General features: G+C 29.9%; 1 protein-coding gene across 3 annotated transcripts; it reads left to right on the top strand.

Annotated features, from left to right (window-relative positions):
• The first annotated feature begins 5,582 nt into the window (after nt 1-5,582).
• Nucleotides 5,583-12,176, top strand: LOC112748413 (probable prolyl 4-hydroxylase 9). 3 transcript variants are annotated; one of them, XM_025796646.3, is made up of 8 exons: nt 5,583-5,852; nt 5,936-6,070; nt 6,404-6,561; nt 6,979-7,081; nt 8,026-8,088; nt 8,993-9,058; nt 9,154-9,273; nt 11,912-12,176. In XM_025796646.3, exons 1-8 carry the CDS (start codon nt 5,724-5,726, stop codon nt 11,993-11,995), a joined length of 858 nt encoding a protein of 285 aa, XP_025652431.1. In that variant the 5' UTR covers nt 5,583-5,723; the 3' UTR covers nt 11,996-12,176. The 3 variants fall into 3 exon arrangements, with proteins under 3 accessions (XP_025652431.1, XP_025652430.1, XP_025652432.1); XM_025796645.3 differs by having other exon boundaries at nt 7,993-8,088; XM_025796647.3 differs by lacking the exon at nt 8,026-8,088.
• Nucleotides 12,177-12,830: the final 654 nt, after the last annotated feature.

The following is a 12,830-nucleotide window of genomic DNA, read 5'->3' as shown; positions in this document are numbered from 1 at the left end:
ATAAGATCTTTTAAAAAAAAAAAAGATAACTCGAAAAAAAATATTTTCTTAGAAGCTCATCCAAATAAGCCTTAAATCCAGTGCTCGTTCGAAAAGAGATTATATTTAGTATATACTAAAATTAGCTATTAAATTAATTATTAATATAAAATATATGTTAAAATATAAAATATATATTAAGAATTAATTAAATAATATATATATATATTTATAATTGATTTTAGTATACAAATAATATTAGTTTTTATAATTTAAAAATAATTTGTCTTTGTATAATACACCTCTATTTTTTTTTGTATTAATAATACAGGTCTATTTATTCCTGCGTCACATCATTAGAATGTGACAAAAAAATTAGATATTAAATATCTATTTTAAAAAATAATTTTAAAATTAGATTTTGATATGAATTTTTATAAATATTATTAAAAAAATAAAAATTTTTCATCTTTACATTTTTGTAATTTTTCGTTAGGTGAAATTTTTTTTTTTTTTTTGAATATTGTGAATGATCACATTATTTTAAAAAAACAAAAACAAAAATTTAAAGATTAATTTTTTTTGAATTTTTTTGTGCATATTTTAAATATTTATTCAAATATTATCATAAAAATTCAGATCAAATAGATAAATTATTTATTAAATATAAAAATTTTTTCACTTATAAAAAATATATCATTTATCAATTATTTCTATCTTATTTTCAAATCATTCAAACATTGTTTTGTTCATATATTTTTTAAGGATTTTTTGTATGGCATTCTAAATCGGGACTAAAATTTGTGTATATGAATAATTTTAATATGAAATACAAAATTATTTGATCATTTTAGTGTTTTATACGATTGTGATTGTAGCACAAAACGTTGACGTTTTGTAATAAAAAAAATTAATTATGAAAGAACAAAACTTCAATGACATTTTATAAATCACCATAGCAATTACACATAGTTTAGTTTATCATGGAGAATTTTACATCTAACAATACAATATAAAAAAAATTTCCAAATTGGTAATTAACTTATATATATATATATATATATATATATATATATATATATATATATATATATATATATATATATATATGCAACATTATAGCAAATCCCTATCATCCCCAAAACATGTAAACAAAAAATAATGCTATTTTGTCATAAAGGTTCCATGCGGTTCAACAATCTCCCAAGTTTCACGTAAATAGGGCTGAAAATAGCCGAGAGTCGACTTAGACCAAACTCAAATTCGACTCACAAAAATTAAGTTTGGCTCACGGTTCAGTTTATTAACAATCGAGCCTATTTTATAAGCTCAAACTCGACTCAACGAAAGCTCACGAGCTAACTCGAACTCACGAGCTGGCCCAAATAATAGGAACAGAATCTATAAATCTATATCAATAAACTATAATTTATATATATTAAAAAATGTTTAAAAAATAAATTTTATATATTGTCTATCTATCAATTATAAATTTTTTATTTATATCTTATATCAAAATTATATATAAAAATGACTATAAAATTTTAAATAATTAAGAGCATTAATATATATAAAATTATACATATATATATACACACGCATATCTTATACGTATTTAATCTATATTTTTAATATTATATATATAATCGAGCCAGCTCACGAGCTAATGAGCTGAGCTTATCTAAACTCAAACTCGACTCATTTAGTTTATGAGCTCAATTTCAAACTCAAGCTTGACTCACCAGCTCACGAATTCAACTTATCGAGCTATTAACGAATCAAACTCGAGCTGATTTGACTCACTTCTAGTCCTACACTTAAGAAAGCAATTGAAACTTTTTGAAAGCGTCTCATGTCATAAGTACTAATATGTTAATCACACCGTGGATTCCGACATGAGAGTGTATTATTTTACAACAAAGACTAAAGTATATTTTTTGTCCTTAAAATTTGATAAAAATTTTATTTTGTTTCAAAAAATTTTTATTTGCATCAAATATACCGCTGACGACTAATTTTTCAAAAAATTAAGATCAATTCAACAATAATTTCATAAGAACAATCCTCAATATAAACAAATTAAACATAATTTTCATGTATTATTGTTAGATTGGTCTTAATTTTTTTGAAAATTTAGCTGTCGATGATATATTTGATGTAAATCAAAAACTTCTGGAACAAAATTGAAATAAAATAAAACTTAGATATATTTTTAAAACTTTTACCAAACTTCAAAGACAAAAAGGTATATTTTACCCTACAATAAAACAGTATAGTAGAAAACCATCGCAACACAAGTTAATTTTAAAGTTTAGATTTATAATTTAAAATATAAAATATTTAAAAATTTATTATTTAGATTATAAAATTTAAAAAGAATAAAATATTTTTAAAAAATAATTAATATTAATTAAAAATTAAATTTTCAGTGTTATTTTTTGTCAAATAGATGATAGAATAATATTTGAACAAACTTTAACTAATTAAAAAAAACACTCAATTTATTACTTTTCTGTTGGTTTACAAATTATAATAATATTTTATTATAAAATACCAAATAGGACAATTTACTGAAATAAATAAATTGGCTTCTATAATTATCAGAATACACATTTTGCAAAATGGATATCGAAATGCATTTTTTTTATAAACTTGTAAACCGCGACAGGGTTCCGCAGTTTACGAATGCACGTAATCCACTACAGAGATATCACGGTTTACGTTCAAAGCAAATCATCACATAATTCGCAGTAGGGATGTCGCGGTTTATGTGTAATTTGCAAATGTGCATAAATCGCTAAAGGGGTCTAGCGGTTTATGCTTTAGTGTGGACTTAATTCTTTTTCATAGAGGATGAGTTTTTGGATGAAACTTTGGTTTGCATTTTTTATGTATGGCAACATAGGTTGGTGCTTTGATTTAATTGAAATTAGTCTCTTGAACTCATAGAATTACCAACAAAATTATACTCAAGAGAATCACAACTACATAGAGAATCGCTAACAAAAACCACGTCACCGTAAAACGAACAGTAAGTAGAACTTTACTTAACAATAAGTACAACTAAAACAGAACAAGAACATAAATAAGAAAAGAAAAATGAAAGCTAATCATGATGACCTAATGACACCTATGCCTCGGCACTGGAGGCGGATTCTCACTGAGGGCAAGTCCTGTGAGTGTGTCCTGTTTGTCTGCATAGCCCATATCGCTTCGGCCGACTAGTATCAGCCTCATCCATGGTGTTACGGATTCCTGTTGACTTCGGTCGCCCTTCTCTGGCACGTCTCATGTTAGGATCAGGAACGATAGTAGGACCGGCGTATGGTGGCCACAGACCCTCTAAAATAGGGGGCAAAAATCCCATCCGGTATACACTGAACACCTTACTCATGGTATAAACCTCATGGACGTACGTAGTCCAGTCTAACCGGGACTAAGCACAGCATGCAATCGCATGGCAGCACGGGTAATAGAGAGTTTGAAAGTACTCGCAGTCACAAGTGCGATCTCTGAGGGAAACCCGATACGTCCCAAGCAAAAAGTTACCGGTAGGAGTCGTCTCAGCCACGGTATACTCAGACTGATGTCTGTCAAACAGAGTAATCGTGAAGCACTTCGAATCTTTCAAGTTGCGCTGTATCGCCTTGACCAGCGCCTGGCAAAACCGTTGGCCTGATCCCAACTGCGCCTCTGTTGTCTGTCCTCAGGCCATAAAAAGCTCTGCTAACCTTTCATATGTGGATTTCACAAGTGCAGTAACCGGCAGATTTCGTGTCCCCTTCAATACAGAGTTAACACACTCGGATATGTTCGTCGTCATGTGGCCGAACCATCTGCCTCCATCTTGGTGTTGGGTCCACTTATCGTACTCCAGTCGGTTGGCCCAATCATACATGGCCGGATTCTCACTCCTCATAATATCAAACCAGTAGTCAAACTCGGCCTCAGTCTTGACATATGCCGCATTCACGAGCATCCGCCTTGCATCCTGACCCTTGAAACTGAGAGCAAAATTAGCTGCAACATGTCGAATGCAATACGCTCGATATGCATGAGGCGGTTGCCAACCACTGTCTGGTGCCTCCAGTGCAGCCTTAATGACGTTGTGTCTGTCAGAGATCACCAGAATTCCTTCTTGTGTGGTCACATGTTGATGCAAGTGGGTTAAGAAAAAATCCCACGACTCAGCATTCTCCCCAGAAGTATTGCCCTCGTGTAATCCTTGGCCTCCGAAGGTGTGTGCCTCATCCGGTTGTTGACTCACTGCTTTCAGGTTCAGTGTCGAGAAATGCGGCGGTTGTTGATGGGACCCAGAACTGGATGACCCATAAGGTGCAGGTGGGGCCACTGGAGTCTCATCCTCACTATCCCCCGATATGTGATCGGGCTCATCGTCAGAATCATCTTCCCGCATTGCGTCCTCAACGTGATTCGGCTCACCACCACCAACAAGACTAGTAATCAAACCAGGTGACCTAGCTGCCGGTGCTAGAACAAGTGAAGGTGCAGCTAAGAGACAACCAGGTGCAACGACAAGCATCGAAGTAGAAGCACCCCCCACCGACCACCGTCGTCGACTGAGGATTTGGCACTGAAGCCCCGGAACTGTCGACACGTTCTTCTAACTTGGCAAACAACTCGTGTATTCTCACCTCCGGAAAACTCCGCTGACAATGAAACAAGACCTTCATGTCTTCATCCGACCCTATCACAAATGTTTCATACTGCACACCACTTGAGACAACCGCCATCGGAATCTTGTAGAACACCTTCTTCACCAACTTGGCCCTACACAACTCTACCTTCTGCAATATGTTCCTCTTCAGATCCGACAAAGTATCAGTCGAACGGATAAAAACGCTCAGTGGTTCTTTATCAGTGAACTTAACACCATGCCTATTACTCTTTTTTTTTTATTTTACCAGACTAGAACCAACAAGCTCTTCTCAGTATCTATCTGTGAAAGTGTGAAAATGACTTTCCTCAAATGCCCCACTCCCTGTGTTGAGTGGTATATATAGACGAATTTGACAAAGTATAAACCGTGACACCCCTACCGTGGATTATGTGATGATTTGCTTCGAACGTAAACCGCGGGACACCTGTTGCGATTTACATAGTTTATGAAAAAAATGTATTTCGGTATTCATTTTGTAAAACGTGTATTCTGGTAATTATAGAAGCCAATTTATTTATTTCAGTAAATTGTCCTATAAAATAATTATATTATATATATTAAAATTAATTACTAATATAAAATATAAAATATATGTTAGAATATAAATATATATTAAAAATAAATTAAATTATATATATATTTATATATAAATATATTGAGAATTGGTTTTAATAATTAATTTTAATATATAAATAATATTTTTAAATATAACAATACTAGTCCGTAATAGCAAGTATTTAAGCAGATTGACCAGATATGAAAATGGCATAGTCATAAGGTAGTATTAATTAGTAAAATGTTGAATTGACTAATCACTGATAAGCTTGTTTAAATAAGCGGCGCATACAGACAAGAATCACCGAACGGAAAGTCAGTTAGAAAAACGATCATTTCCACTGCACTGAGAATACCGGCATACCGCATAACCAACCATACTTGCACAACTTTCACTATTTCAGAAGCAACGCGAGCTACTTGCCTACTTCACATTTAGCATTTTCCTCTGAAAAAAGAAGAGAAAAAATAAATATATAAATAGAAGCGCGCTCTCCGCATAATTGAAATGAAAGGCAAAGCGGTTAAAGGACACTTGATCTGGAACACAAGGAAGTTCAGCAAGCCTTCCATACTCATATGCATTTTCTTCTTTCTCGCTGGATTATTCGGTTCTAGCATTTTCTTTCACTCTCAGGTTTCTTCTGAATCATAATCAGTTTTCCTTTTCAAATTTGAGCGCGTTTTATTTGTTCGTTTACAATCGATGAGAATTTGCAGGAAGATACGAATGAAGGCTTGAGACTGAGAAGGAGTGAGTCGAGGTTGCTTAGATCGACGACGGAGAAAACGGAGTACAATTTGTTGCGCGCAGGAGAGTTAGGTGACAATTCCATCACGTTGATTCCTTTCCAGGTTCGCGATTTCTTCTTTCCTTGCATTCGCATTTCGCGATCTCGTTGCTGAAATTGTTCTGCTAGGTTTATTTTTATTTGTGTTTGAACCTTTGAGGCCATGGCGATATTTTACTATTCATCTCCAGTTTGAAATAGTCTCGTAATTTTTATGAAATTATTTTATACAGACGCAGAATCATTATTAATTTCGGTATATTTGGGTTGATATTTGATATCATAGACGTATACGAGAAGGATTAGAAATTTCGAATTTAAAAAAACCTTAAATCAATTGTTTCGTTGACTTCAGTGTTGAATCTCAAGTTTGTGTATGTTTGTTATCCTTAATTAGGTTTTGAGTTGGATGCCTCGCGCTCTCTATTTTCCTAATTTTGCGAGTTCAGAACAATGTGACAGTATAATTGAAATGGCAAGGGAAAGACTCGAACCATCAACTGTGGCATTACGGAAGGGAGAAACGAAAGCGAGTGCAGAGGGAATTAGAACAAGGTATTATGCACGAGTCAGTATGTGCTGCAGAATAATTAATGTCTGACTTTGACACTTGGCATTATATTTTGAGCGAGATACCAACACATATTGTGTTGTCGCCTTCCTGACCCCTATCTGCTAGACAGCTACACTGGACCTTAGATATGCTTTGCAAATTTAGTGTGTTGTAAACTGAATTTCTTCAAAACAGTATCCTCATATAATCAGTGGAGTTTCCGTTCCTGAGACATTTGTGATATGCTGATATATTTTGCTTATGCATGATGCAAATGCTACATTAGATTAATGTCGTCGGCCATTCATTGGTGATTAATATTGTAGTTATGAGAATTCCAAAATTCTAAGATGCATATTATGTCGTAAGGTATCATAAATTCATATCACATCTTTATGTTTTTTTTTTTTTTTAAACAGCTCTGGTATGTTTATTAAAGCTAACGAGGATGAAACAGGGATTTTAGATGTTATTGAGGAGAAAATAGCCAGAGCAACTAAAATTCCCCGGAGTCATTTTGAGGTACCCTCTGACATTTTTTGAAAAGCATTTCAAGCTTATTTACTGATAATTCGCTAGTGCTTTATTGTTTTTTTTTTAAAGTGACAAGTCACGAACTAACTATAATTAAAAATGCTAGTTTGCTGTTTTTTTCTCGTAATAGTTGCATCATGTTCTTTACTTCTGCAGTGTTCTTACTCTAGGGGAAGATAAATGTTATTTTTGTTAGCTCAAGGAGCATAGGAGAGGTTGTAAGCCTAGATTATATGTCTCTGTATTTCCCCTTATATGTTCGACTCGATGTTTGCGTTGTCACTTAGACACTGACCTGAACTGCTTCCACTGCATTCTTTCCTACTCTAATTAGCAACATCATGTTACCCTGTCTAAATTTTCTACATTGAAATATCCGTTCTAGAAAAATAATAGGGTCACCAATGCAGAGGAATAATGTGTTTAGCTGTTGTCTGCATTGCTGCACTTTTAAATAAGCATAAATTTTTTTTGCAGGAAATAGGTGGGCGCAACTCTATTCACCTTTGCATTAATATCAATGTTCTTTTAGAGTCGCTTAGGGCTTTATAGAAACGAATATTTTGCTTCCCTTCCTGAGCTTTATATTTTTATTTTTCCACAAGTCAAGTGCTTCTTGATTTTGTTGAGTTAGAAAACCTCTTACCTTCAGGGTGATTCTATGAGTTGCTATTTGATAAGTCATGATTTTTCAGGGCGGAAATATTTGGTAACTAAAGAAAATCAGCCAAAAACAGTCATAACTTGCCTTATTTAGTATTCATTAATTGTTGCGATAATTAATTAATGCTAAATAAGACAAGTTCTGTCTAATTTTTTTTGTCTACCTAACATTACCCTTTTCAGAGTTTCTTTTTCTTTCGGGGTTTCTTTTCTATATAAGTCATGATTTTTTTTAGGACTTTAATGTACTCCGCTATGAGATTGGACAGAGATATGCTTCTCATTATGACGCTTTCAATTCTGTGGAATACGGTCCACAAGAGAACATGAGGGTATGTCCAAAATGAAACTTGTATAATTGAATTTACAATTTGTTTTATCAAAATGCTATAACACATCAATATATATATATATTCAATGTGTATAATATATTATTTTATTTATTTTTAATATTGATGGTTAATTTTTTATTTACATGTAACATAGTTAGTACAGGTGTACAACTAATCTTATATATGTGTTCCAAAATTAAATCACTAAATTATTCATTTATATAGAATATATATTAAAATATAAAATATACATTAATAAATAATATATATACCTACCTTGCATTTTGATCTCTCTGTTGCATAATAATTGTCATCTTAATTCTTTTGATATATTTAACTAGTAAATGACAATTGAAATTTGAAACTCAAGCAGTGCCAATAACCAATTTACCAAGTTATCCAAGGCGTAGCGGCGGTGGGATTTGGGCGTACTTTATTAACAATTTGTTTCTTTTTATAAGACTTTGTTAACAATTTTAGTTTGTGTGTTAGGTTTGAAGTGCCACTTTTTAATTCGTCTGAAGCTTTTAGGGTAGATGAAAAAAAAATACAATTATATTAGATGTACACTAAACTTAGTTATTAATATAAAATTAATATTAAAATATAAAATATATATTAAAAATAAATCAAATAACATATGTATTTATACACAAATACATAGTAATTGATTTTGGCGAGTACATAACATTTTTGGAAAATATGGCCATATACTATATTTGTCAATTCCAAGATTCAACTCTAGTTAAATTGCCTATCTCAGTCACATATTTTTGTTTTTCTACGAGCCTTCTTTAAATTTTTAGCTCTTGAGCTGGCGTGGTACGGTTTACTTGCACAAACTGTTACTAATTGATTCATCAATACTTCAATTCTTAAGAATCGGTTTCGGTTAACCGTGCAGGTTGCTACATTTTTGCTGTATTTAACGGACGTTCCAGAAGGTGGGGAGACGATATTTCCATTTGAGGTAAAATTAAGGTTGCCACTGCATCTTGATTCACGTATTTTACATTATCTATTATCAGTATTATGGTGCTTAGGAAGGTCTCTATTATTATGCAGAATGGCATGAACATGGACGTTAGCTACAACTACAAGGATTGTGTTGGCTTAAAAGTAAAGCCACGCAAGGGGGATGGACTTCTATTTTACTCGTTGTTCCTTAATGGTTCAATTGATCCGGTTAGTATTCTTCCCTATCCTCCCTGTGACCATAATTTTTTAGTTGATAATGATGCATGTCGTCCTTTCCTTTGATCCTTCACCTACATAATAACTGATATATTTGGTAGTTTATATTTAAATGGACGCACTAGAATATCTTGAAAGATAATGAATTAAAATTATGTTTGCTATATTTTAGAGATCATGCATATGAAATTAGAAATAAAGTACATATTTTTTAATAAAAATACTACAATGGCGTGTAATGTTAACTAATTTTTATATTCCACGATGAATTATCGACTTAAATAATTTTACGAGAATTTTTTATTTGATCGTGTATCAAAATTAAATTCTTAAAATTAATAAAAATAATTTTAAATTGACAACTAATTTGTAAGGGAGACTCATTTAATTTTTTTATTTTTTTTATGAAATATAGGTATTTTACTAAGTTGGTATTCACGTGTTAGACACACTGTTGTAAAAACCGGATCGGATCGGCCGGTTCAATCGGAAAACTAGTGGACCGGACCAGTAGTTAGACCGTATAAGGAAGAGAACCGGTGCGAACCGGTTGAAAATACAAATTTATTCAAAATGTTGGAGGGAGGGTTTGAACCCCTGACCTCAGAGAGCTAAGACACTCTCACAACCGCTAGGCTATTATGCTTTTCATACATTTGCACGCAAATTATAATATATATAAATATCTTTTATCAACTAATTTACTTTTATTTTATTTTTTTTTAATTTTAGTTAGAAACTTGATCTTTTTAATTATATTTTTATTTAACAATAATTATAAACTCACTTATTCTTTCTTTTCATAATTATATAATATATATTAATATTATTTTTTTAATAAATACTTGTAATATATAATAGTATAATAGATATAAACTAATTAATAAATTATTGAAATTTAAAAATAATAGTTATTTTAATACAAAAACAAAATAAAAATATTTATGATAGAATAAAAATAACAAAATACTTATTATTCCTGTTCCATATTATTTTAAAATAGTTTAATATTCTTAAAATGTTAGTGAAAATATGTATTTTAAATTTTTAGTTATTTTTTATTTATATAGGACCGGGTTAAACGGTTCAACCAGTAATTCACCGGTTGAACCAGTAACCCAGTGACTCAGTAATCTGACCGGTTCGATCACCGGTTCGGTTCTGACAACTATGGTTAGACATATCTCAAATACGATATTTATCCAATAAATATGTCTTTCTTGTCGAATTATATTTTAATAAAATATAAAAAATACTTCTCTAACACATTGAGACACATTTATTTCACTCGTGTTAGGATATTCAACTTTATTTTTAATTTATATTTTTAAAATGGGTTTAAAAATAATTTATATTATTATTTATCAAAACTAAAAATTATTTTAAATATTTTATATAATTAAAAAATTAAAAATATTAAGATATTATTTTAATTTATTTAAAAAATATTTTATTATATATATATTGTATCTCTTTATCTTACAAAAAATTAATTTTACTGTGTTAGCATATCTTTGTTGTTTGGTAATCTGTGTCCATGTTTTATAGCTTTTATTTTTTCCTAGTTTCCTACATAAATGAAAAATTAAAAGAATCAATTATCTATCATATAGTGTTATGATTTATGATTATAACATTTGTTTTTTACTAGCTGATGATTATAACATTTTTATTGTTGTGAAGTCAACTTTACTATTTAAATTCACATGTGTTCTAATTAATATAGAAAATTTAAAATTAAAGTTATTATTTCAAATTTTTAAATAAATATATCTATATAATATTTTAACGATTAATTAAAAATAGATTAGAATTAAAGTATACTCTAAAATATTATAATATTCAATACGTATATCCAATATTATATTATTTGTTAGGTTAGTCTAGTGGTTAGCTCATTAGTCCGCTTAAGTAAGGGTCGGAGGTTCGAATTTCGTCTTGTGCATGTAACAACTCATTGGTCAACGGCAAACCTTTAAACGGAACTTCGATTGGCGACGGATTAGTCCTTAACATGTCGGGTTAGGGGATACCGTAGGTAACAAAAAAAAAAACTATTTGTTGTTTTTAAATTAAAACTAGAAAAAAATATATTATTAATTTTTAAAATTTTTCGGTATTAAATAATTAATAACTCTAATACTCAATACACAGCGAAGCAAACACATATAAAGATATTTATTCCAAAAGAATAATGTTATACATTGTATAAGCAAACACATATAAAGAGGTTCACTCCAAAAAATTATTATTATATATTATATAATAAATTATTCTTTTTAAATACACGAGCAAAATATTGGATATAGTTTATTGAATAATATTGCAACTTTTTTTGTTTTTTTTTTTATTAAGAATTGTAATAGTATTTATTATCTTTTATACAATTTTTGTTGTTTAAAACAATGAATTTTGTTAGCTTAAATATTCAATCAAAAATTAATTCTGTTCTGAATTTCATAAACCTTACTTTGTATATATATCTTCATAATCTTTTCAACAACACAATATTCTAAAAAATTTTAAGAAACTAAAGTAAAATCGTACGTCTTTTATAAAATTAAATTATACATCACTTTAAATTAATTTAGCCGTTCTAACAACCTCTTGACACTTGATACTTTGACAGACATCACTCCACGGAAGCTGCCCCGTAATAAAAGGGGAGAAGTGGGTGGCGACAAAGTGGATGAGGGAACAAGTATATGGATAACGTAATGTATTCATCCGCGATAGACAATTGTTTTGTAATGATAAGATAATTTAAAGATTTGATTTTTAGGTATTCATTGTGAACTTTATCATGTCGCATATATTAATAACTACTTAATGTGAACTTTATCATGTCGCATATATTAATAACTACTTAATGGCAAATAAAAGAATAATATATATATATATATATAAACAAGTTAAACTATACGAGAGTTCTTATTTAGAAAGAATAATTTTAGGCGAAAACAAATCGTGATTCTATATGAAAATTTATTACAAATTATAAAAGAATTTTTTTATACAACAAATTATAATTTTTATTTGAGTTTAATTTTGATATATTGACAAGTAAAATGTTTTATATATTTTTACTAATGATGTATTACATAATTGAATGTCCATATAAAATTATTTTATACTGTCAATATATTAAAATTATTTTTTTATTTATAATATTTTTATTATAATTGTTCAAAGTATAAACTCAGTCTTAGACATATATATGAATAAAGTATATTTTTTGTCTTCGAAATTTGACAAAAGTTTCAAAAATATCTCCTAAATTTTGTTTTATTTCAATTTTGTCTCATAAATTTTCGATTTACATCAAATATACACTGACAGCTAAATTTTTAAAAAATTTAAGACCAATATAATAATAATGCATAAAAATTATATTTGATTTGTTTGTATTGAGGGATTGTTCTTATGAAATTGTTGTTGAATCAGTATTAAATTTTTTGAAAAATTAGCCGTCATGAGTATATTTGATGTAAATCGAAAACTTTTGGAACAAAATTAAAACAAAATAAAACTTAGAGGTATTTTTGAAA

Source organism: Arachis hypogaea, chromosome 15 (assembly GCF_003086295.3).
Source record: "Arachis hypogaea cultivar Tifrunner chromosome 15, arahy.Tifrunner.gnm2.J5K5, whole genome shotgun sequence".
Classification (NCBI taxonomy): Eukaryota; Viridiplantae; Streptophyta; class Magnoliopsida; order Fabales; family Fabaceae; genus Arachis; species Arachis hypogaea.
This window is presented reverse-complemented; position numbering and strand designations above follow the sequence as displayed.